At 42.4% G+C, this 27,696-nt stretch overlaps 1 protein-coding gene across 1 annotated transcript in view; it reads right to left on the reverse strand.

Moving 5' to 3' along the window:
• Positions 1-89: 89 nt before the first annotated feature.
• Positions 90-27,696, reverse strand: part of rgs12 (regulator of G protein signaling 12) — a 44,592-nt gene continuing 16,985 nt past the window's right edge. Inside the window, exons 6-19 of the mRNA XM_022739989.1 lie at positions 15,551-15,572; positions 9,098-9,267; positions 8,349-8,441; positions 8,030-8,173; positions 6,042-6,224; positions 5,684-5,834; positions 5,301-5,395; positions 4,885-5,097; positions 4,401-4,474; positions 4,150-4,276; positions 3,936-4,032; positions 3,725-3,792; positions 2,510-2,681; positions 90-2,132 (exon numbers count right to left, since the gene is read on the reverse strand). Coding sequence (XP_022595710.1) covers positions 1,525-2,132; positions 2,510-2,681; positions 3,725-3,792; positions 3,936-4,032; positions 4,150-4,276; positions 4,401-4,474; positions 4,885-5,097; positions 5,301-5,395; positions 5,684-5,834; positions 6,042-6,224; positions 8,030-8,173; positions 8,349-8,441; positions 9,098-9,267; positions 15,551-15,572 — 2,217 coding nt within the window. The 3' untranslated portion in view covers positions 90-1,524. The remainder of the gene's footprint in view (positions 2,133-2,509; positions 2,682-3,724; positions 3,793-3,935; positions 4,033-4,149; positions 4,277-4,400; positions 4,475-4,884; positions 5,098-5,300; positions 5,396-5,683; positions 5,835-6,041; positions 6,225-8,029; positions 8,174-8,348; positions 8,442-9,097; positions 9,268-15,550; positions 15,573-27,696) is intronic.

Raw genomic sequence — 27,696 nt, forward strand, 5'->3', positions numbered from 1 at the left:
AAAAATGACACATACACACTGAGTCCTGTCCACTGAGGACAAATGTGAGGCACACACTCATAACAAACGTGGAAAGTGAGGGGAATAGAACAAATCAGATAATACTTAACTACTTAGAAAGTCTAAGAAGAGAAAGGAGGCCGCTCACATGAGGCTCTACAGAGCGAGTTCAACCTCTAAAACATTTATTTGATCTATTTACAGACAGTACAGTCAAATGAACAGAGGAGAATTGATTTCTATTGTGACGGAAGAAACAGCATGGCTGCATTGCAATTTAACCATGACTACAGCAATACAGTGGTTTCACAAAGGAGACTATGTACAAATTAATACTTTTAACTGATAGTAAAAATGAAAAGGACGTGGGATAAATTAATGTTTTCTTGAGGATATAGTACAGGATAAAGCAACAGTGAAACCTTTTAAAAAGTGAAACGGTTTGACTTGTTAGTCCAAGTTTTCCAGCTTAAATCCTACAGGAAGAGAGAGCTAAAAACACTGTCGAACTCTGGAGAGAAAGAAAAACATACATGCTGCTGTGTGATGTAGCACATAGAAGCAAAATGGAGCTGCAAAACAGAAAACTGCTCATGTCGGTGCAGAAGTTTCTGGATCGTTTGGTCACAGAGCGAGCGACGCGCATGTGTGCGCACTCGCTGTAGTCTTGGTTTTCATGAGTGACACGAGAAATGCCTGAGGTGAGAGCACAGCGGTGGAAACACAGAGTGAACTGTCTTTGAGACGATGCTTTAACAGCTGAGCAAATGAGTATGTTAATGGTACTGTAGCATATGTTTGTATTTATGGGATAAGGCCCACCGCATCAGCGCGATAAGGTTAAAGGTTAGATTTTAAGAATGTGTAGAGGTGTGTAAAGTCTTGATTGTAGTTGGTTAAAGTGCATTGTTAGATTCTGTACACTGGGGAGGGAGGGGGGAGCTGGAGGAGGGGATTTGGCACTGGTCATCACCAATTCATCCTGAGCTCGTCCTTGAGCTCACGTCTCCACAGAAAAGTCAGCACAGCAAGTCTGCTCAAAAGTTCACACAGATACACATCACACAGGGAAATCACAAGGCAAGTTGTGTCCAAACTTAATGCATCCATTTTTCCTCTCTTAATGTGCCTGATCTATTTTTATCTTAAGGCTGTTGTTGACTTACAGTAGACGCTGGCCTAAAAGTAGTGCATACATCACTATAATAACTCACTATATCCATGGTTTAACTATATGAACACTCATTTCTATTGTATGTATTGTATTTTTTTTACATTAGTTACTGTATATTTACACTTAAATCTGCGTTGAAATGTTTCTGTAATTAGCTTTAGGCTGTAGAAAGTGATGTAAATTGAAAGGTTCTAGCACTAATTTCTAGCACTAAGTTGAATGAGGGACAGGAGGAGATCTGGATGCATTCTGGGCCGTTCAGCCACAGATCAAGAGTGGCTAACAAGGAACTTCAAACTGACTTTAGTGAGCCAGTTCAAGTTCAGTGAAAGTTCAGAAGTTTCAAGAGTTCACACGGGGGAAGTACCTGAGCTAGGCCGACCGTCCTGTGCTTGTTGTTGGGGTCGGGGATGGGGTTTGCATGGCAGGGCTGAGGGAGTGACGTAGTTGAGGCTGGGGCTGTTAATGTCCCCCTCTCCCACTAGAGTCAGATCAGACAGGGTGTCCTCCTCCAGCATCTGGACTGATTCTCCCCTGCCAGAGTACTGGAGGAGACCACGCTGAGCACCCTGGGACGGGTGGATGGGGGAGATGGTGCCAGGAAATGGAGGAGGTGGTCTGGCTTTCCTCCCCCCTCCACTCTCAGTGCCCAGTGCAGAGTCCAAGCTCTGGGACTGATGGCTCACGTTGAGCAAGTGGTTGCCACCTCCTCCTCCCCTGTCGTTGCTGTTCGCCTTATTGCCCCGGCGACCGCTGCTAGGGAAGCTGCCGTTGTTGGGGTTACGGGAATTAGGGGTGGAGCAACTGGGCTCAGGGTCATAGGGAGGAGGCATAGCCTGGTTGGTTGCCACAGGCGACAGGCGCAGAAAATCCGGGAGCTGCAGGTCGCTTTTGTTTAGCAGGCCTCGCTGGTCGTCTGCTCGGTTGCTCTGAGCTTTGGATATGAGGTCGAAGAACTCTGCAGGCACACACACACACACACACACACACACACAAGACAAAAACACGTGTACATACACACAAACACATGCACATGTACGTCCATGTGCACACACACACACACACAAATGAATAATCACCCAAAATAACATCTTGAAAAACAGTAAAACACATCAACTGTAATTCAGAAAACATGCAGCAGAGGGTTTGTATTAATCAGTTAGACAAGTCAAAGCTACATTCAGTGTGAGCAGAGGAGACTGTGCTACATATAGCTAGCTAGCTTTGAAAGCATTTGGTGCTGCTTCTGCAATACTGCAGACAGGCAAAAGGGTTAGTGTGATCACAGCAACACAGCTACAGAAACAAGAGAGAGAGAGGTTGTTCAGTCTTTACCTTCAGCTTCGTCTATATTAATCTTTTTCTGCTTTCTTTTCTCCGGAGCCTTATGGAGAGAGACAGAGTGGTTGGGTAAGGCTTGGCCTCTTGTGTCAGGGCTGTGCCCAGCTTTGCCGTTTTCCCCATGGGGGTGGGCTGAACCGGCTTTCCCTGACGGCCTGTCCTCCCCCTGGGTGCCACAAGGAGAGCGGAGCGGGGCATTAGAGCCCTGATGAGTCATGGTGGTGCAAGTATGGGCACAAGTAATGACAACAGATGGGGACTGGTGCTACTGATGGTGAGGACGGTGACAAATTGTAAAATAAGAACAATTCGATGGGGGGAGGGGGCACACGTTTCAACGATGGGGGCTGTTTTTGAAAGGGGAAAATTAGATGGGATGAAAATAATTATGATAAACTATGAAATGATCGACTTGGTGTGATGAATTATCAATGACATTCACTGTAACTAATTCTAGTAAAACATACATATTGTTCAATTCTAACTAAAAGACAGGTGGGATGTTTCATTCAGACAGCCACACAAGTCTGACACTGTGTGCACTAAGCATCACCAACATGTAGGCTAACAACACACACCACAACACCAGAGGAACCAACTATCTACTGCTAAAAGCCACACTACTGCCCCTGAGGTGGGAAATGAAGCCTGTTTTTAAAAAAAATGATTCTTCTAGAATCAACCAAGAAAAACAGTAAATGACCATTTCAGATGGTCATTGATCAGGAAAATCCCCAATAGTAAGAAAACCCCGGCAGTAATCTGAAGTGCCACATCCCTACAAGGGGTTTTTAGAGGCTGTGAGACCCAGCAAATACTCTGTGAGGCCAAGTCTGAATCACCTGGCCAGTGGGTTTGTTATGGAAGAAAGAGAACCATGAAACCAGAGAGAAGTTGATGATGCATTCGGCCACAGGCAGACCACAACAATGGGACATTAGGAACCTTGAGAGTACGACCAGGCTCTCATCCCCACGGCAACAGTGCACATAAATACAGTCACACACAGCCCGAACACTGCCAGAGACACACATTGTAGACCTGCTGCACATTTGTGACACATCGCAAACAGACATGGGTGATTGAAGACGGCAAGAGAGACACTTAGTAGCGTGACACCGTCAACCAGGAAATGGAGACATTTGGTGGGTTATGGAACATTCCAGAGCAAGAAGAAAATGGGAAACAAGAAGCTGGAGGAGATCTTACTGTTGCTGATTGGTTTCTGCTTGTAGAGGCCGGGGCGAGGCTCTTAGAGGGAGTTACTTTCTGTTTGTCTGCAGGAAGACAGATGAACTCAGATTGAAAGACAGATTGACTCTGACTCTGATGCAACAAGGATAATAAATGAGACAGCAATACAAATATAGTTACTGTGTTCAATATGTTGCCAATGAGAGAAACTGCGTGCATTCCTCACCTTTGTCAGGAGCGCGTTCTGCTATATCTAACACCACTCGCAGCCCGTCCAGGTTGGAAATAGGAAGACCTAGATCTAAAGGCTCTGACTCCCCACTCTGAATCACACAGACACACACACACACACACACACACACATATATATGATTCGAGTTTGAGGTCACCACTGTCTGTTTATTTCTATCTACAGGCAGCCAGCATGAGGAGTGACTTACAATGCGTGCCACCAACTCAGAGAGGTGCAGGCCATATTTGGCCACCACAGGCCTGAGGACTTCAGTCACTGGCTTGGTGGGTTTAGCTTTTAGGCCCACAGATCGATTGATAGGTACTAAATCAAGTCTGGAGAAGAAGAAAAGATAATTAACGTTTTCTGTTGGTCTCTGTGACAGCAACATTAGTGGCCACTGAACGCTTGTGTTGATATCTTATAACAGGCAGAATACAGAACTGTATGTTGCTGTACCTGAAGAGAGTGCGTTTTTCTAGTCGGAGGTCCCGAGAGCACAATGTCATACAGTCTTGGTCCAAAACAAGTGGCTGAGAGAAAGAGAAACAGAACAAATTCATCATGAAAGATGTCCATTAACTCCCGGTGTCATGGTTGTACACTCCCTTTGAGTTACATGGAACAAGAGAAGAAAAAACAGCGACAACTCATGCTCTCTGACCCCCTGACTGATGAAATGTGTCTTTCTTGGTAGTTGTTATCATCATTTATTAAAGCTACATTAATCATTTATACTTATTTATAAGTATAAAGTTGATACGGATTATGTGTCAAAGTATCACCTGTGAGAGAACCAAAACACTAAAGATACCTGTCTATCTTTCCCATTAAAAATAATGATTAATGCGGCTTTAAAATAATCCATAGATTTTCTGAAGTAAGTAATTTTGTTGCTTTATTTGGTTTTTGGGTAGGTAAGTGTTATTGTAGTTCGGGATACCTTCTCCCCTCCGACCAGGAAGAGGTCTATAGCTGCCAAGTTGATGCAGAGCTTCTCACAGAGGCCCAGCAGCAGGTCCCTGATAGACACTCCGGCTCTTAGTGGCACAGAGCAACATGAGCCGTCTGGCAAGCTTATGTTACACTGCCTCAAGGGGGCGCTGCCCACCCCGCGCTCTGTTGACACTGATACTGCACCACGGGAAACATCACCCTGGATAAAGACAACAGAGACAGACACAGGGAGAGGGAGAGGAGGGTTGAAAACAATAAGACAGTTTATGGAAATGAAAGTTTACAATATTTCTTTTCATTTATTCAGAGTTACTTTTTATGAAAAATCAGTGAAGAAGGGGAAGAGGGCGATGATAAAGCTGCTTCTGGGGCCTATGCGCCCATTACTGTAAGTAGACTGACCTCGTTCCTCCCCGACCCTGACGTCCCCAACTCCAGACTGGCTCCTGATGACAGTGAACCCTGGGATTCACGGCGACCATTACTACCAGAGAAATCTGAAAGACAACACAGTCATCAGTAATGTCTGGAAGAAAAGACAAACAGGGGATGTATTCCAAACCTCTTCATCAAACATAAAAATAGCCCTTCAATTTAATTGTGTCAATTTTTAAAAACATATTTTTAAACATGTTTTTTATTTACATTGAATTCTAGGATATCTTCCAATAAGTGCAAGTAGCTCTGGGGGGGGGAAACCACAGCTATATGAGGAATTACTTTTTGGTGATGTGCGTTATTGAACAATCAACAATGTTGTAATTGTTTGATTAAAAACTACTGACTGTAGTTGAAGTCGGCCAGCTCTCGCTTCTTGGGGCCTTTGCCGAAGCTCCTGTTGCGGGACCACGAGAAGAACATGCCTTTCCTCCGGTCTCCTGAGTCATCCCTGCTGTCCTCGTTCAAAGATCGACCAGATTTGCTCTTTTTGTCCTCCTATGACACACAAATGAAATGAAATGAGGGGAGAAGCAAAGGCAGGCACACATTATGTATGAAAGCCCATTGCAGAACACACACAAACACTCACACACACACACACACACACACACAGACACACACACACACACACACGTGCAGACAACCCCAAAATTATTCTATAAAAACTGTTATGAAGCACAGTCGGTGTGTGTGTCGTGTTACCTTCTTGGGTGTGGACAGGTTGGAGCGGTCGGAGCCAGTGGTGCTGTGTTTGGAGGTGGGGCTGCTGGGGATGTGGTAAGGGTCAGGCAGGGGCCTGCCCTCCACCTCCGCCAGCATACACTCCTGGTACAGCAGAGACTTGAGGAACCGTGTGTAGCTGTCAAACTTCATCAGGTTGAAGATCTAAAGGGATGAAAAGGAAGGAAGTAATCAGTGGGCAACAGAAAATGCAGGAAGGAATGCAAAAAGAACAAAAAAGGAGGGATGAAGGGGATCAACATAAGAAAGGCAAAGGGATTGAAGGCAGGTAGAGAGGATGGAAACATAAGCAATGGCAGAAGGATTAAAGAGAGGAAGGACAAACAACAAATAAAAAAGGATGAGGCTGGAAGAAGGAAGGAAGAAAACAGAAGAGGACTAAAAAAGAAGAAAAACTGAAAAGTGATAGAAGCAAAGACTGAAAAAAATGGAAGACAACAAGATGCTCACAGATGTTGAAAGCACATGGGAAAAAGGTAAAAATGTCTAATATTCCACTAGCAGCTGCTGGAGGATTGCTGACCTGCTGATGATTATGTTTTCTTGGAGCATTAAAGGGGTTTATATTATATTCAAAAATGAACTAAATTTACCAACAGAATGTGATGTGGACGTCTATATATTGTGTTGAAGAGATATCTATTGAAGCTAGCATGCTAACCAGCTAGCCCCGGCCCGTCCTGTCTTGTAATACCAGTTTGTACCTCAAGGGGTGATAGTGAGTCACTGTAGCGTTCAGTCTGTCCTCAGTCCAACATGAGAGGATGAAGAAGTAGTAGCTGTGAGAAAGTTATAAACCTGTGTTACAGCCGTCCTCTCTTCCTCCTGTCCTTCCTCAAGCTCAGCGACTGATGCTGCTGCTCTAGCTGCTCTCCCTCTCCTTCCCGTTCCTCGACTTCTACTCCTGCCACCACTACATCCTCTATGTCCCTCTGACTGGTGTGAAAATGTCGCTGTCAGTTTAACAATAACCTAAGAAAATGGCCCACCAGTTTCTTGATCAGATTGCAAGGTAAACCTGTGTGGGAAACATTAGCTCAAGTTAAGGGTTAAAACTTGCAAAGAGTGCATTTCTTTGTTTCTTACAATAGGGGTGTACACCCCAACTCTCTGGTAATATGCTGCTGTCTGTTTGTTTGGACTATGAATTCAACAGTTGTCCAATTCATTGAAATAATTCATCCACATGGAGGCGCTAAAGGACAAATCCATGGGGTCATAAAAACCGAATGTGTCTGTCCTCTGGCGAGCACGAATGCGCTACGTAAAGTGAATCACAATCTGCCTTTTAGATTTTGATATTCCCGGTGTAAAGGCGACATGGGGTGTATGTATGTGAATACACATGTAAGTCTGACTCAAAATCTTAAGTCAATGGCACCACAAGATTCCAGGGGTATTTGGAAAAGCTCATCTCAGGCTTTGACGTGTATGTGTGTGTGTGTGTGTGTGTGTGTGTGTGTGTGTGTGTGTGTGTGTGTGCGTGTGTGTCTTTGAGAGGATGTGAGTGGATGTTTGATGTGTAAAAATATAGAAGTTGATGGTCAGGATATCTTTCTAGCCTTGTGACTCTTATCAGAGTTTGAACATCTGAGCTCAGCTGCTGAAATCAATAGAGCTTTTCAGCAAGTACCCTCCCCCCCCCCCTCCACAACATGCACATCTAAGAAGCCATTCACATCCATGAAGCTAGACAACGGGCCAAGATTATTTTTATGTTGTATGAGCACCCAGTGCTCTAATACTAGTACATTTTCAATAAGGGTCTGTTTTGATTCAGTTTTATGAGTAATAATAAATTGCTCCTTCAGGGAAAATCTCTTTCACTTCCCTCTCACAAGGAAGGTCAGAGGTCAGCATCATCTAAGTACAGAAGGTTCCTGTTTGACAGAAGTGGTTAGTGGTTCCCTTAAGTTTGGGGTTGGTGTGTGTATTTGGTGTTGTGCTACCTGTAGTTGCTGCTCCTTGAACATGTCGGGTCGGGGGGCGTTGAGGATGTCGTCAGCGAGTTGGGCTTGACTGTCTATGTTGACCGGTGTTGTGGCTTTACTGGACAGGAAGCTGTTGTAGATCTCCCTGGCACGCTGAGAGAGCTGGAGAGGGTGGGAGGTTCAGGGACGTGGAGGGTGGAGGAGAGGTAAAGATAAAAAAGGTGATAAGACAGAGAGAAAGATAAAATGAGGAATGAAGAGTGCTGACCCTCATTGTTGCTGGTGGGGTATAAATGGATGCCTGTTGTGATCAAACAATGTCTTGCATGTCTGTTACCTGCTTCTTGTCATTCTCAGGGACATGGCTGAAGAACTCGCACGCCTGCCAAAACAGGATGTTCTCCTCACTGAACTCTTTCTTTAGGAACTCCTGTAGCACAAGAATCAAATGTGGATCAAAAATGAGGAAAAGACAAACAGACAACCTAATATAAACATGTAGTCCGAAGACAAGAGGTGTCTTTACAATATCACAGCTGGGTTAGGTGAAACTAGTCATAATCTTATCAATTTCTGCTATGCAGTCAGCGGTTTATTAGCACCGGCTTATCATTTTATTTTGTTTAACATTTTGAATCAATCTTTTTTTTTGACTACCTGAGATATAAAAAAAAAAAAAACAGAATGAAACAAATTTGTCAAATAAATGGCTGACAAATGGTCAGCCTGACACGACAAAGCAAGTGGTATGACCACAGCGTACAGTTCAAATGTAGCTTTTAACTTGTCAGTAACTAACAGGAAATACTAGATAGTGGATGACTTTCTAATAAAGAATTTCATTGGGTCGTTACAATGATGCAAGGTACATTCCTGTCATTTGTCAGTGTGATAAGTGGCCAACGCAAACTCTCCAATACTTATATTTGATATACTCGTCACATCATTGTCTCGTCACCTGACGGAAGCAAAACCTGATTTAACTTTCAACCCTGCCACATAAGTGCTTTTGATAGTTGGTGGGATACAGAGCCTATCGGTCATGAGCATGTGCTGCCCAACACCAGTCATGTGCCGTCATCGTACCGAGAAGTAGCGGACTCCCACGGGATCTTGCAGCAGCCTCTCGAAGCAGACAGCCCAGCTGGCCACTCTCCTCTCAGTGTGGCGCCGGTGGCTCTGGACGCTGGGCAGGCTGGCATTACTATTCAGACTGTTGTCGCTGCTGCAGCCCTGCAGCTCCACGCTGTTCAGTTCTGTTCACACACACACACACACACACACACACACACACACACACACAAATACATCAAACATCTGTAAAGTAGAACGTTGACCACAGTATCTCAAATTTGATTTTTCACTACTGAAACATCACAAATTTTGATTTCATTACATTTTTAACTTCATCTGCACATTCAGAACAACAGAATCACTGGATGATATGGTCTGGATTAAATTAGCTAAAATCAAGATTATTAAAACAATCTTTACAATATCAACTGTAACAGCCTCTCTGCTTTCTTGCTGTTTGCGGCACTGTGTCTCTCTGTCTGCACGGGCGCTACTTGAAGGCAGCACTATCAGAAGCATGCTGATGATGAGGCCAGAGCAGCAGCCAGTAAAGTGAGACGTCCTCGACCCACACATGTCCCTGCTGTGGTTGTCTGTTGCTTTATCTTGTGCTTTGCAACACAACATCCATGCTGCACACTTTCACTCATCCAGTCCCTACAGCACTTATATCACAGGTTAAGTATACCCAGCTGTCTCCTATTGGTGCCACAATTGAAGGGCTAGGCTATAACATACAATTCTGTACATCACAGTATAGTAAATATATACAAAATCACATATGAAATAATCAAACTGATGTTGAATACAAGGACCTGTGATCCACTGTTATGCATTTTATAAGAGAGTTGTGTAAACGATAATGTGATATGGCCATAGCATCATGAAAACAACTCCAGAGAAAGTGTCCCTGCAGCTCAACACGGCTCTCTTCAGTTCAGGAGTTTTTGTGCAAATGAACTATACAGTTACTGTTTTGTATTGTGTATTCTCTCTGTTAATATATAAGTTAATAAATAAGTTATCTCATAAAGCAATATTCTAACATTCCCCTTATGGAGTTTTGTGCACAGATGCTCAAACGTTTTAAGGACAGGCCTGATGCATCTAAGAATCCATTATTTTTCCCACCACTAAACCTTCCTATGTCTATGTTCCTAATGTGTAGACAGACTTACAACGTAAAGAAAGACAGAGGCACACAGAGAAACGATGAGAATCACCAGAGTAAAGCAGCTTCAGGCCTGATGAACTGGAAGTGGGCTGCTAAGTTGAGATAAAACAAATACAAGAACAGCCAGAGGGAAGGCATCACCGGTCAGGTGCCTGAGACGACGCAAGTCCCGTAAATAGACTGAAAGAACAGGATCCTGCTCACAGCTAAAGTCCTGTCTGATTTAAAACTTGGAAACTTTGCTATTAATGGATAATTCCAGTGTGATTTCCGTTTAATGTTATCAGTGACAATTTTCACACTGAGGATATTTTTTCATTTTTTCATCCAAACTGCTCGGCTCATTCACCCTCTTTCAGTTTCTAACAGCGTAGTAAACAACTCCTGAGACTTGAGTCATTAATGGTAATCTATTGAGAATAAGAAGCAAACATCTATCTATGCCTTCTCTTCTGTAAACCACCTCGAGTGGGCTCTGAGCCCACTTTCCAATGAATGGGAAAGCCCACTGACTTTTGGACCCCACTGTATACTGCTCAGTGTCACAAGGACTGGAGTCTATCACAACACACACCCTTAATAAAGCAGCAGTCTATCACAGGGACAAGTCAGTAGTGCAAAGTCATTTTATAACAGTCATTTCAGGCTATGAATAATAATAAGACATCTTTGCATATAACTGTGCTGAGTCACATCATTGTTTTTACTTTCAATTCCCACATTTCCCTCTTCAAAATAAAATCTCAATTGACCACAAATGATCTGTTGTGTTGTTCACAACTCATCCAAACCAACAGACAAACCAAACAAGCAAAAAACTTACAGACAATACAATCTAAATCAAATGAAGATGCGATTTAAAAAAAATGGCGGCAGATTTCACATATGAGAGATTTGTGTATTTCTGTTTTCATTTGTGCTATTTGCACTGGTTTGAAGTTGATGGGTAGTTCAGAAAAGGTGATGTCACACATTTCTGTGAACCAATCAGGATATACCAACATCTGAATCAAATATTGCATCTTTTTTAATTCCTTCCTTCCTTCCTTCCTTCCTTCCTAGGCTGTCGTGATCAGGCTTGCTATCGCATGCATCGTAATCTTGTGTGCCTATCTGTCAATATGACTGCATTAATTCAGACTACAGAAGTCTTGACTTTGTTTTTAATATGTAATGTTGGAGGAATAATTAAGACCAATTTTTCAGGGGCATTGAGTAAGATTTCTAAATAATTTAGTGCATTCTGAAATCTACATTTTACATTTTGTCACCTGTGCAAAAGGAAATCAGCCATTTAGAGAGAAATTTTACACTGAAAATACAACTCAACTCAGAGTGAGCAAAGTAAGACTTTCATAACAGCAGGCCATAAAAATATAATAATTTATAAATTATAATAAAATATAATAATTATATTTTAAAAATTTTAGAATTTGTGCCACAGACAGCATGACTGCCTCTGTCCTAACTGTATTCTTTTTAAAGGCAAAATTCAATTCACTTAAATGTCTTAATGGGGGTGTTACTGGAAAATATATATAAAAATATATAAAATATATATAAACCACAGCACTTACAAAACCATGAATTTGACAAACAATCTGTATGTTGTGATCAGGGGATCTTGGCAAGGCTTAAAAGACTAAACTAAACTAAAGATAATCACTAAACTAAAGATTCAAATGTAAGGTTTACTGCTCCTCTGATAAAATCTGCATTTTCTCTTCTTGAAAAACAAGAATTCAAAGCTCCAGCTGTCACCTCACCTGGGTAGAGCTGGTAGGAGCCTGTGTGGTGCCACCGAGGCAGGTAGCGAATCCTGAGGGGTATCCAAGCCCCTCCATCCATATTCACAACCTCAAACACACCAGGTTAAAACACACAGTCCAAGACAGGGCACATACGCACACACACACAGCTGACAACATCACAGGAAGGAAGAGAGAGAAGGAGGGAAAAGAGGAAGAAAAGATGAAGGAGACTGAAGGAGAGAATGAGAGAGAGGCTGACGGTGATGAGCAACCTGGCTGACAACCTGAGAGACCACGGAGAGTCAGGTCACAACATGCCCACGCACCAGCATCCACTGTTCACACACACACACACACACACACACACACACACACACACACACACACACACACACACACACACACACACCTCTATGAGCTCCCAGGTAGGTAAGTGATACAAGCACATGAAGGCCTCGAGATGATGAATAATTCAGAGTCGAGGGAGGAGGGAGCTAAAAACACCGGAGCACACACATACACACACACTCACACACACACACGCACGCATGCACACACACACACACACACACACACTGCAGTATTTATGAGGAGCTTGTTAAAGAAAGGCCAATACTGAGACTAATGAGGCCTGTAGCCCCCATAGTTACAAACACACACACACACACACACACACACACACACACACACACACACACACACACACACACTGTATACACAAATGCAAATAACAAGGAAGTATATCTCAAGCCTGCTCTTTTCTTAACTTTTCTGACAGATCGAAATAAATGAAAATTTGTGAGATGGGTTCACTAAAAGGTACAACACAAAATATAAAATAATACAGCTATAGGCCTTCAAAAATCACTCTGCAAATACAGGCTGATTTCTGTATCCAACAGTCATACAGTGACAGTTTTTGTGGCAAAAAAATGGCCTAAATTCTTGCTACAGTACCTGGAATACTAGAGCGGAATTTCAGAAAATTTAAATACAAATTAAAAATAAGGCAAATGCATTTAACAAGTAACAAGTTATTTTCAAAATATTTTTTTTTATATGTCATATAATATTTTTTGTTCTGAAATAGATTCTTTATTCAAGGGTATAGAGCAGTTTCCTGTCATAATAACATTAACAAGTGGTTTCTGCACTGAACCTGGAATACATTATCATGTAAACCATTTGTTTTCCCAAATGTGTAAAAACGTCTATGAAATGGAATAAATCTAAAGTTGTATTAAACATGAAATTGTAGCATGTAGTGTTATCATTGGTGACATACAGGAGACAAGATTTGAAGGAGCTTGTATCTATGAAATAGCTAAACCCAAGTCAAAAACTCGGGTTTAGCGAAACATTTGAATTAGTTCCAGGAATAAATGGCATCATTGTGAAGCAGGTAAAAGATGCTGATTTAGACAGAAGTTGTGAGTTTGTTAAAACCCTCACAGGGCTGACTCACATCTTGATAAAAGGAAGTATTTAGCTGGATATGTTCAGTTTCCTCATCTTATTAGTCAGTTGATCAGTCTGAAACATTGCAAGGGAAGAATAGACTTCATTATAACAATGCAAGGTAAAGGGGAGCGGAGTCCTGTGTTGCTCAGGAGACATATACAATGTCCAGTCACAGAATAATCAATAGTCTCTACAATGTTACTGTCTTATTCTTAATGTACTTCCATGCCACTTTAAAGCGCTTTGAATTGCCTGACCTGGCAACACTACAGGACAAAATTCATCTAGAGAACTCTGCAGAGACATCAGGCACCGCTGGGTAACCTTTTTTTTAAGAATCATGACTTTCCCTCAAGCTCTCAGATGAAAGTAGGTCTTTTCAACTTTGATTCTGAGAGAACCTGGATCATCTGTCGTCATGTTGAGTTTGATTTGTGTGTACGTTTCCCACAGACTCGTTGTGTGCAGGAGTCCTTCACTTACTAAGATATCACTCATCATTCAGCCTTAACTGAGTTAATGAGTACCTCGACTTCCAATGTGCAGTATGAGTGAACTACCATCCTCTTATCCTTCCCTTAACACTTACTTGCTGTCATCTCACAATGATGTTGTAATATAATTTATAGAAATCCACATATTCAGATATAGATATCCAAATATTTTTGCCAAAATAAAACCAACTTTGCTGTTGCCCAGCTCACAAACAGTTAACAAAGACTGACACATCAAGTGAGTCGCTTGCTATGTGTACATGATGTGACACTTCACTTGTTCTATCCTGGTGATAATGAGCTAAACTCCTGCTTTACAGCTTGAACTGGGAGGAACCATTAAATAATTTCACTCATTACCACAACATCATGTTCCCTATATCACATGCACATATGTGGAAGAAGAGCCAGCTTCCCACTTGAGTCACTGACAACACACTCTCTCCTGCAGAGACACGTGGTGTGAGTAAGTGGCCATAAACACTTCTGCATTACAGCTGACAGTAACCATGTCTGCCATGGATTCTACACCCCTTTTGTCTCGTTTCTCACCTCCTCTTCCTCCTTTTATCTCCCATCCGCAGTAAATTGTGTCTTTCATGTGCATTTGTGAGGTGCCAAAGCCCCACTAGAAGTCTCCTAAGTCTGACAGCTTTTGTTATTGTTGGCACATGCTAATTGCACTAAAGACACAGTTTACACAACAGATTACTCCACATGGGGTCTGACACAACATGACTGTAGAACAAACTATCTATCCATTTAAAAAACAGTGATTGGTTGGATATCCGGATTAAAACAGGATACCAACAGGGTACAAACCTCCTCCCCCACACTTTTCTAATTGGGAGGACTGCCTCCAAACATGTCTGTGACTCTCTGAGACAAACATGCCCACTTCACTCTGGGATTCGTGCCAGGTGTGTGGAAGTGAGAAAAACAGACATGATTTCAACTTCTCTCTCGCTTTAATTACCTCCGTCACTTTTTATGTGTGCAACACCACCACAATTGTTTGGAGGGAGACTCTATCTGAAGGTTTGCACCATTATCCCAATTTGTGCAGCTATACTATACTACTGTACTGTGTATTGTACAGTACTTCATACAAACTTTGAAATCAAATCTCTGTATCACAAACACTGGTAGGAATCAGGAGCAAAACATCGGCCTGTCCTACCCATGGCCTGTCACTGCGAGTCCTCGTGTGCAGCTAAATTGTTTACAGATCTAGGACTATCTTTAGGTCGCAGCCTGCCAGCAGCAGCAGAGGTGGGGCAGAGGCTGAACAGGTCAAACCAGACTGTCTGCTGTTCATGTGAATTTAGTGAAAGCCGCCACATATGAATGAGGTGTCCACTATGAGCTCAGCCATGGCCCCACAGTCTGGAACAGGACAATGACAGGCCCAATACAAGAAGCCCTGTAGAGTATTTCATCCTTTTACATTTACTACTTAAAGTTCATCACAACAACTGAAGAACTGAGGTGAGTGAATTTATAGCAGTTAATGTTTTGTCTACAGTCAAGAAACAGAATATTAGAGATCAGAAAAGTCAGATACTGAAAAGGTGTATCTACTCACCTCCATCGGAGACTGCAGCAGACTGTAAAAAAACACAGAGAGACATGGATTAGGATCCTCACTCATCACCCTGATGATACATTCACACAAGCTCAAACAGTACACGAGGGCAAGCAAGCAGCTGCCCGGGCATGCACTTTTGGCCACATGGAGTCACAGGCACAGACTGACTGTGTTTCTCACAGGACCTGGCCCATTATCTCACACACACACACACACACACACACTTTCACATGATGACACAGTCAGGTTAGTGCCACACACTCAGTCTTGTGTGTGGGTGGAATCCTCTGTGAACTGGCTGCGCTTGCTTTGCAAGAAAACCACCAGGGGAGGGGCTTACTGTATGCGTGTGTGTGTGTGTGTGTGTGTGTGTGTGTGTGTGTGTGTGTGTGAGGAGGTGAAAAGGGGAACTACCTGCCCCCGATATCACAGTAACGTGCGATGTTTGCTTGCTTATCTCACAATCACCAATAGATAGTTTATCAGTTTCATCTCCTCGACCACCAGTTTAAACTTTTACTGTCTCACTCATTAGATTTTCAAACACTCCTTCCCTCACTTCCCGCACAAATACAAACACATATTCAAACCAAACTTACTTTGGACTCAAATTCTATTTCCCCTGACACAGACACAAAGGAGCACACAGAAAAAAACACACACACACATACAACGCAGTGATTTTTATCCCAGACGAGCTGAGCTGGGATGAGATCATTCAACACAGACATCAGTAATGTAGCTAACTCTGGAGCATAGTTGAAACGCTCTGTGACTCAGACAGAGCAAAAGGAGAGGAGTAGTCAAGAGGGAGAAATGGGGAGACAAAGAAAGAGAGACAGACAGGATGGAGACAAGAAAGAAGGGGAGGGCAACAATTTAAGACAGAGCGGTTTATCAGAAACAATATGGAAGAGAGAAGAAGAAGGCAAAGCAGAGAATACAACATCAGCTCTCTAGATAAACATAAACACTGAGCTGCATTTGAATGTTTCAGAGACTTTTGACATTGTTAATCTGACCACTAAACTTGCTAATGACTGGTTTAGTGCTCGTTCATATGATAGAGGCTGTGCCATGGAGCTGACATGTGGGCAGATTCGCTGCCTCTGAACGTACTTTTCTATGGTACACATGCATTTGGAAATTAACTTTGAATGAGATCATCATTAGTCAACACAGACACATGGGAATCTCCTGGATGACTTTTTGTTTCTATAGGATTATATTATAGTCATCAGGGAAAAATGTTTCATCTTCATTTCTGAGAAATCAAGCAGTGTGTTCCTCATTTTGACATGTTGAACTGCACTTAACACAGTGACCGCAAGTCTCTCTGGCCTTTTTTTGCAGTGAAGGAGAGCCAAACCAGCCATTAAAAAGAATCTTATCATATTTTGGAGGCTTCGTCATTACATTTTAACTGAAAATGATATCTTATGATACTATATTCAAACTACACTGAGAAGCAGGGTGTCTACACCCTGTCTTTACCCTCACACTGAAAGCTTACTGATAGAGAGGGAAGTGCTACTGCCTTGAATAAATCCCCTCACTATACATGGGGAACCACTAAATAGTTATTTATCTCAGAGAATTTACATGAACTTCAGTGGCCCAGTTACTGACAGCTTACATTAAAATGATTGATTAAATGTCAATTCGAAAGACAACCACTGTACACTCGGTGAATAAGTAAGACAGAGAAACCCGTAAGACAGATGGAACAGACAGCCATCGCCGTGTATATGTGAATAACATGTGAACACAGACTTACACAGAGTCCTCTTTGTGCTCAAAACAATGAAATGACTAAATCTGAAACTAGCACCAAAATAGAAATAGAAGCTTCTACTGTAGTAGTTGAAATAAGTCAGTTTCCACAGCTGAACAGCAACACTGTAAAATTCAGACACATTCACACAATGCGGAGAAAGTTGTGCTGTGGTCTGGTTTCACATTACCATCCGTCCAAATGCTCAGACATCCCCCCCAAAAAAACTTCAAGCAGTCTTATATCTTTGTCTTATACCACTACCATACTAAAATTAACCAAGCTTTGTTCAGAAATATGCACATCTAAACAACCAGGTTACGACAGTGCATGTATATGTGCTCTTAGATTTCCTACCATAACCTGATTCATTCTCCAGTCAGTCATGGTGTCAGTTTTCAACAATGAGCACAGCCTTTGATGTCAAACAAAACTGGAGCATGTACAGATCCTGCGCTATTCTATCTCAGATTCAATATACACTGTGTAAATCTAATTAACCTCACCCCTTACTGCAGCGTATGTGCTGGTTTGATTCATGTGCATCTTGACCATTTCCTCGGTTGAGCCGGTCTGTCCAGGCCATATGGCAGAGCCAGCATAATCACTGGGATTAGCTATTTCAGAGTGTCCCGGGAAAAGTAGAGGTTGGCACCAACATGTGAAAAGAGATTTGATGTGACTTTATAGCAGTTGATTGTGGTCGAACCGCGGCGGAGGACATGAGTAAATGACAGAGGCAGTAACCTCACCAGTGGAAACTGGTTACCCGATCCTTACGCTGATTAGAATCCCACACATTTCACATCTCACATTCTCAGCAGCGTGTATTCTGTCTCTGATGTGTGTGTATTTCATGTGTGTGTTACAATGTGCTGTGTATTTTATTTGGGTGTAGCTTATGCATATGGTCAACATCTGTTTGAGATGTGTCTTTTGAATGTATAATACATTCTTTTGCATACTAGGTGGGTGTGGGTGTGTGTGTGTGTGTGTGTGTGTGTGTGTGTGTGTGTGTGCACCCCCGATCCCCATTCAGTTCTAATGTGATCACTTCCAGGCACGCTCAGTGGTGGAGAGGCTTGGCCCCTGGTCGGGGCCCCAAGTCCCCTCTCCTCTCTTTTCCTCCCTCTAACCTATTTTCAAACTCACTCTTTTTGTTTGTTCTTTTCCTCCTCTTCCCTTCCAGTCTTCCCCCTACTCATTCTCTTCTTCACTCTCTCCTTCCTTCAGCCCTTCCTCAGTCATTCCACTAGTGATTCCCCCTCCTCTCCTGGCAGATCCTGGTCATTCCTGACAGCCCACAGGGGATGATTGGGGTTTTCCAGACTTTCCCTCCATTCCTCTCGCCCACCTCGTATCCACAGAGAAACATGCAGCTGGAAAATCTAACAGTCTTGATAATATAGAATCATAATATCAAATACATCTCCTCCCACAGTATGTAACAAAGAAGTCCTGCTTCATAGGCTCCATGTGTGCTACTTTTAGCCTCCATTGCTTTCAAACTTACTAAGTCCAACACTCCCTCAGTATTACTGGCTGTAGAGATATACCACTGTGTCATGGCCTCAATATTGTCTGCGGTTATTGTCTTCTGATGCTGATTGGTTCCAGATATTAAAGGGGCTTTTATGTTCCCATCACACAGTAAATGCACCGATAAGATCAGCAAAAAAAAGTGACACAGCAGCACATGACTGATGGTAATGATTATGGTTTCCACATTTGTGGAGGACGTTTTTTTTTTTTTTTTGTCAGAGAAAAAAAAAATTCCTAGCAAAACCCACAGAATATGTTTTGTTATGAATTTTGTGTCACATCACAGCTCATGGTTTCTTCTTATCTATAACATTTCAACACATCAACTCGTTTTCCATTTGAACACTCATAGAAAGAGTCAGTTATGATGTTGTATAACATCTGTTACTAGGATTCATTTTATTAGACACCTAAGAATCTGTACTTTTAAAATACAATCATTTCAACCATGCCAGAGAACAGCAGTTTGATCCAACTATAAGTAAGGACCGCAAAGATGTAATGATACTGACACACTTCCCCACCAGCAGGTTGAATTCAGTCAGGTATTTGATTTTTTTTTTAATTGAACTAACTTCAATATCAAAACGGACATCATGGATGTTTTGGGGTTTAAAGGGGCTATTTGTAAGTTTTCTCTGCTGACCGATGTGGTTTCTTGCTGGAAGTGGGTGGTGGTGATTGTCACTTGACAAGACAAGAGGCTACAATACTCCCTCTGAGCAGCGCTAAGTCTTCAGGGCAAGCTGGATGCTACAGTGAGACGCTATTGGAAAGCGACGAGACGGGCTGTGGCTGCCTGGTTAGCATGCTAACTTCAGTAGAAGAAAAGACGTGGCCTTTGGAGACAGCTGTTGGTGAGTAAAGGAATGAGGTTTGATACTGAACTCACAATGTTCCTCCTAGACTGGTAAGTTAATGGCAACCCTGGCTATGTAGCAATAGCAAAACTTATAAATAGTTCCTTTAAGCATTCAGGCAGAGCTGTTACTGCAGAGGTCTGCCACTTTGGGTCGGCCCAACAGAATTAACAAAGTAAAAAAAACTACATTATTTGTTTTCTTTTTATAGGGATTTTACACATTACTGAAACACATTTTTTATTTTTGGGTTCTTCAAATTTGATATATGAAAATATGGACACAGTTGGACATTTCACAGTTGAAAGATGGTGGACAAACAATACCAGACTGGCCGACTTATCGGTCTATTGCCTAATTTTTCAACCATATAAATTCAGCAAATTCTCACATTTGAGAAGCTGAAAACAAGAAATGGCAGTTTTACAGTAATTACTGGTGTTAATTTTATGTCAACAGACCAAGCAGCAACCTACACAGCTAAAAAATGAAGCCAACCCAAATGTGACAAAAACTGCAGTTCCTCAAATGGCCAATTGAGTCTGGCTCCAACAGTGAGTCAATCCCCGTAGACTCCCATGTTAAAATGATCCAACTTTACAGCAGAAATAAACATGTTTACAGCCTGGTACAAAAAACTGTTTCAGTCTCTATGGCTAATTTCCCCTTTCATGACAACTGTACGGGGGGTGGATTTTTACATAACTCACCCATTTAAATTTTAGTAAGGCTTAAAATTATGCATAACTGAGGGCGAGTGTGAGTGGGTGAGTGTTTGCGTGCCACAAACCAGTATGCACCGAGTTAGGGAGAGTCAGACGCTGCATAGATGCTGACGACGGAGCAGCCCACTCTGGGCTACGTCCATTGTTATATACAGTCTATGCAACAGAGCCATCAATTAATCAAATGAATCATTTCAAAACTTGATGTGATAACATCAAATCTCATCAAATGCCCTTTTCATAACTAGTCTAGTAGTCTAATTTTAAACGTTAGTCACTGGGAGGACACTGGCATATCTTGAATTAGATCTTGGAATTCACACAAATGAAAGAAAGTCTGTGAAGAACTTCATGAGATTATTTGGTGTTCTGAGAAGTGCTGTGGTCATAACAGCAAAACAGTGGGAGTGTTGTAGATATTTATACAATGAGCACACATCACCCTGACACCCACTTTAACAAAAGATAAGACGGCTGAATCACATGCCTGCACAACAGTCACTGGCAACACACACTGGCCTGAATCAAACATCATTCCCACTCTATCCAAGAAACCGTAAAGTGTTTGATAGCGTTTCAGAGTGGATGTGGCGTTCTATTACATTACGACTTTGCTGATCAACAACAGTAAAATGACCTGTTGGATTATGTGTGATTTAAAAACCTGATTTTTTTTGGTCTACAGGTCACAACTTGTGCCTTTATGTACGTCCTCCTCCTTTCAGCTCCCTGAACATAAATTACCTCCTTGTAGCCACATACCTGGCCTGTTTATGCTGGGTTTGTGTGTGTGTGTGTGTGTGTGTCTGTGTGTGTGTGTGTGTGTGTGTGTGTGTGTGAGTGTAGGGAGTGGTTGGTCAATGTGTGTACAGGTCCCAAGTGCTTTATTAGCTGTGACTAGTGGGAGAGGGGTGGTTTACATCATATGTTATGAAGCCTGCACGTCAGGTTCACGCTCTGGCTAAACACAGGCCAAAATTTACAGCCGTTCATTCTCATTGTTATCATAATATTAATACTTTAAGTAATAAAAGTCTTCTTAAACAATCTCAAGTTTTCCGAAACATTCCCTGTCTGTGTGCGTGCGTGTGTGCGTCTAGGTGGACGATGATTCCTGGAAAATGACACACTGTTTTATAGGATGAGACACAGAGCAGCCAGTCGCACTTGACATAGTGAATAAAAATGTCTATCTGTGGGAGAAACTGTCCGGCATAACATATGCACCCACACACACAAAGACAACACTGTATGTACCACAGGAACCTATTCCTGGCTGCATCACTGGAGCTTTAACTGCCACCTTTGGTAAGGAATAAGAATCCACTCTTATATGTGTGCAAGTGAGAGATGACTGAAGAGACTGGAATATGGAAGGACATGTCCTCGGAGTCTGCCCATGTGCCTGTAAACACTGGCATTACTACAGGAGACCACGCCTTTAACTGAACAAATGACACACACATCCTGAAAAGGTGTCTTAGAAATTCACAACACAGATTTCCCAACTCCACACATGCACACACACACACACACACACACACACGAACACGCACACACTTCCAACTGAGGAGGAAGCTGCCTCAATGTGTGCGTGCCTGTGTGTTTACTTTTGAATATGAGGTGAATAGTGGCTGCCATTGAGAAGACCAGTCGCCCTGCCAGGATTGGCAACCATGTAACCGCTAAGCTTTACCGTAGCTTAACTCTGAGGGGAAAGGATGAGGTGAACAAGCTGATTAGGGTCTAACGATCCACAAGTCAAATGAGGCTGTGCAGGTGTGCGCATGACTGAGGATGCATTTCATGCAACACCTGAGATGAGTTTGCACAAACCACAAATCTAATCACTTCCTGAAAACATACAGCAGGTTTTCTAGGAAGAATTTAAAAGATATAACTGACTAAATCAATGAATAAATACACATACAGCAATAAGCAAACTCAGTGTCAATGGACCTCTATGTGTTCGCCATCTCTATGTCCCCACAAACATTTCATGAGTTAATTTTTTATTCCAAAGTGAAATCCTCTGTGACCTCTGGAATTCTGGGAAGAAGCCCTAAATCCCTGCGATGCACTAAGGAATCAATATCCACTGTCTATGAAAGGAAGGAATGCAGATAATGTTTGTTTCCTTACAATAGACCCACACAGGAGATGTGACTCAGAGGCTGAGCCGCTGATAAATGTCTCTTTTACTTGGCTCGCTGCCTTAAATGCAGTCGTCACACACAGACAGACAGAGGAGGGAACAAGACATAAACACAATACAATCTGATCAAATACCCCTATCTACACACCCACACACACACACACACACACACACACTCTCATAGCTGCCACTTTACACGTTGAATTAAGGTAATGTCGCAAGAAATGAGAGAGCTGACTCAGCTCACCTTTCCATTGCATTATGCGTGTGTTTTCTTCTTACTTCTCTTTAACACACATACAAGACGAGCCTTTGAGGTGAAATGTACAAACTCTATGACTCGCAGTGAAACGCAAAGCAAAAAAAAAAAAAAAGCTTTCTGTCTTTGCCTCCATTTGTCTCAATCTCTGGCCCTGTCTCTACCTCTCTCTCTCTCTCTCTCTTTATTCGCCTGCTCTGGCCCCAAACACATCTGGCTTTGAGAGGAAGAGAAACAGCCTGGAGCCGTCTCACACTCTTGTTAGTCTTTCTCTCTTTCTGTCGCACTTTACCTTTATACACACTTCCACAGCCTGCCACCACCACGTCCCTACTTTCTTTAAAAAAAAACACTAGACGGGATGACAAGTTCATTTCAACTTCTGCCCTGGTTTCAAAGATCCCCATCCAGTACCTCCTGTATGTCATCTTCATTCTCTTCCATTTGTCTTTTTACATACACTCCTCTCATCCCTTTGTTTTCCCTCTTGTGCGGTCTGAGGATGATGGATTCCCCTTATTCTCCCTGCGTACTTTGCTGTAGGTAATAGTCCCTTCTTCCCTCCATCTGTCTCTGTCTTTCTCAGAACAGCAGTGGTATTAACTGTGGTTTGCGTTGACTGACAGTCTCACTCTCCCTTTCTCTTTCTTGTTCCTCTTCCATCATTCTCAGACTGTACACAAAGCCAGGGTTCAAAATTAATTCATGCCGAACAGGAAAAGAGCTGCTGAATTTTTGTTGCGGCTGCTAAGTTTTTCCACTAGTGACACTTTGGCAGGATTACAACCAGACTTTGGCTTGTTATTAACAACTACTTTTGCTTATAAATCAGTGAATGTGTGAATATTTGAATCCAGCAGTAGTTAAGTTCGCTAAATAGGTAAGTCTCTCTTACAGCAAAGTGCGCACTTTCTCCATAAAGACCACTTGTAAAGCATTACACGTGCATGTGTGTGTGCGTGTGTGAGAGGGAGGGAGAGAGAGAGAGAGAGAGAGAGTGTGTGTACTACTCACTGTATTGAAGTTCCAGACCCGCTTGAAGGAGAGCCTCTTCCTCAGGCTCATCCTGCTCCCCTCTCTCAGAGGAGGAAACCCACTGACTGCTTAATCTACATATGTGAACCACACAAACACACACACAAACACTCACACACACACGCTGACAAAGCTTCTTGGAGAGGTATCTAGGGAAGGAAATTCATCCAGACAGCTGACTCGGATGGAGCCATGCCTCAGCACGTCTGTGTCACACACACGCACACACACACACACACCTTAGAATTAGCTTCAAGTATCTGCTAAAGTAGCAGGAAGTAAATCTGACTCTTAACACACTCTGTCTGTCTTACTACATTATAAACCTTCCCTTCTCGCTCTCTCACACACACACTCCTCCACACACTGAGCTGACAGACTGACTAGGAAGTTCCATTCTCTTGCAGACGCACACACGCCAACACACATAGACACACACACACACACACACACACACACTCACTCACGCCGTTTCCATAGAGACACGCCCCCATCAGGCAGCAGTTACAGAGACGGGGAGGGAACAAAGGTCAGTCTGCCAATCCCGCTGCAGCACAGCCCTCACCTCTCCGCCCTGCTCCTGCCCCTCCCTGTTCAAATCAGTTAGGCAGGTTTAGATCAAATTCATCTGTGATGATTTCTAGTGATGTAAGAAGTGAACCTTCTTTATTGCTTCATCTATTATAATCAGAGCGAGAGAGAGAGAGGAGAAGGGGAGAGGAGATGAGGAAATTTCATCTTCAGGATTCACATTTAAACAGATTAATGAAAACTCTGCAGGTTTGTTAAACGGTCGACTGGAGCAAACAAAGGCACTTCACAGGACAGAGCAGCCTACTTCAGTACAAACACACACACACACATGCCCTCTCTTTCTCTCTCACACACACAAACAAAGGCTGCAATTGAATTTGTGCATATGGCCTTGAGCCTACACCAAGCTCCCCCTAATTTCCTGTTTTGGAAAATAACAGTAAAGAGTTTCTGTTACACCTTCTCTTATACCTCCACAGCCTGTCTTTTTTTTTCATGCCTCTGTCTTTGACTGTGATGACTCAGTTATAAACTCATAGGAAAACATACAGTGAATAAGTGTGTGTCTGTCTGTTTAACCTGACACACTGGGCTAGTAGTGTGTGTGTGTTTATGTTCAATTACAAATATTCTATTTCATAGATAAACTACGATATTCACAGCATTGTTTTATGTGTTTGAGTGCAGTGAGTAACCTGTGCTCAAGCTCAGCCCAAAACATATCTGTCAACGCAGAGGAAGAGAGAAGTGGCAGGGATAAGAGGGACATGACAAAGTTTAAGTTGGCTAAATCCACATCCTGGTGAGGGGAGGAAGAGAGGTGAGGAGACAAAAAGAGAAGAAAACAAAAGAGAAGAGAAGAAGTTTCTCATGTCTCACTCCTCTCTTTAGCCTAATTCCTGTGGTCTAGCCAAGCAGCTCTGTTTCCTTTGTGTGTGTGTGAGTGTGTGTGTGTGTGTGTGTGTGTGTGTGTGTGTGTGTGTGTGTGTTAGATCACGGTCTTTTCTGGGGCAGTTCAACATAAGAGGGAAACATTCTCTTCTGTGGATATCAGATGACAGTGAGAAAACAGGGCTACATATGCAGAAAGACACACACTTGTGTGCGCTCACACACATGCAGTGCACATGTTAAAAAGTTAGCACTGAACATTTTTTGTGTTTCTGCAATAAATTAGCATGGCCGTAACACTGTTTCAAGTTATCCACATACACTTGGTTAAAATTTACACAGTTAGCTAGTCACATGTATTTGCAATGTGTTGACTGTAACCAACAACTATACAGTACATTATAGTTCATTGCCTTAAGTGGGACATTTTTGGCTTAAATTAGCATTAACTTTTTCACATCAAGGACCCTCAACTGACACAAATTAGACCATGGACCCCCGTCTAATAAGATTTCTGATGTTAGACGTGTTATTACAGAAAGTGTTTCATTCATTGTGTTACTTATGGAATTATAGTTAAAATACATTATTCCCAATTTTGCTTCGGACCCTCGGGGGTCCTTTAGGGGGTTCCTTGGGCTCCACAAAATCCCTGTATCATACTATCACGTCCCTGTCAGTTATTTCTAACATTTTATCTCTGTAGATGCCATTTATCTGTATTTGGACCATGCTGATGTACTAAAAATGTATTTGATTTGACATGTTTCATGTTATCATGTTATAGTAGATTTTCTGGAAATTAAATTATCTATACATAAGGACCGTCTGTTTTTAGCCAATTCAGTGAATTAAATGTCTGACAAATGCAGGGGATTCACTACACTAACACAAACTTCCTGTGAATCCAGTATTGTCATACAGCTCTCTGATTATCATGGACAAATACCAAAAGACACGACAGGTTTAGTGACCTTGATATAAACGGTAAAATTCCCCACAATGGCTAAATTACTATAAGTTCACTTTATATCAGCATATTGCCCAACAACACATCTGTTATCTTCCCCAATCACTGTGTGTGATTCCTCTGTTGCAAATCATCATCACAGTGAGGAACACTATACAAGTTAAAACTCTGATGTAACAAATGGAGGAAACTGGAACCATTGTCTTCAGTGAGAGTATATGGAAGAGACAGTGCACAGCAACACAGGAGGAATCAACAGGTGGTTTTCCTTAATGGCTCAGCTCACAGTTAAGTAACAAACACATGGAAACGAAGGGGTTACATTAACTCACTTCCAATCCCTGTCAAAAGGACCAGATTTTTCCTGCAGAGAAGAGTTGATCACACCTTCTGTTTCTCTTTCTCTCTGCCTTGCACGAAGATCCAACAAAACTCAACACTGCCCTCTGCTGTTGTCACTGAGGTGAGGCACTCACCTCAGTGACTATGATCCATAATGACTGAGAGCATCACCAGCTAATGACACCGACACACATCTACATCTAATTATACGTAGGAAGTCAGCACACGTGTGTTGGCCAAAAATAACAGACACTCTCTAATACAGCTGTGCAGAGTTTGTGCTTGATGCATCATCAACAGTGTGTCTGGTCTCTGTAAGTTGTCTCATGTTTCCTTGAATTATGAACCCAGTGACTGTTTGTTCTCCATTAAAGATGCTACTTGGTATTCACCTTCATGACTCATGTATTACTGCCTTTCTGCATTGTAATATAGAGTCATTGCTCGCTGAATAGTTGGTGTTTCAGTCACAAACACTGCAAAATGATGTAAAAAGGAAATGGGCAAAATCTTGAAAATAACGATGACTCATGACAAACACAGGAAAGCTGCACTAGTAAAGAGGAACAGTGGTCACAAGAAGACCTCCACCAGCAGACGGACTGAGACACTTGGCAGGATATTTGCTCAACAGCTACTATGAACTACAGCCTCAAACTGGTAAGTGTTTTCTCTGATTGCGTCGACACTCAGTGTCTGTGAGTCAATTTAATACGCAAGCCCACGACTGACTTATCACATGAAACTGTTCGATTGTGCTGATGTGGTAAACTGCAGCCATCTGCTACTTGATAGAGATAAAAAGAAGCATTTGTGTTTATTTGAAATTGGAGCTACGTCTGATGTGACTCCTGGCCTCCTGAGGTGTTTCATGTACAGGAGCAGCGTTGATCCTGTCTCATCATCTGATTTTCCTTCCCCCACACACTCTGCTCCCAGGGGATATCACGAGGCACACACACACACACACACACACACACACACACACACACACACACACACACACACACACACACACACACACACACACACACACACACACACACACACACACAC

This window comes from Seriola dumerili, unplaced genomic scaffold, assembly GCF_002260705.1.
Source record: "Seriola dumerili isolate Sdu_G_001 unplaced genomic scaffold, Sdu_1.0 BDQW01000050.1, whole genome shotgun sequence".
Lineage (NCBI taxonomy): Eukaryota > Metazoa > Chordata > Actinopteri > Carangiformes > Carangidae > Seriola > Seriola dumerili.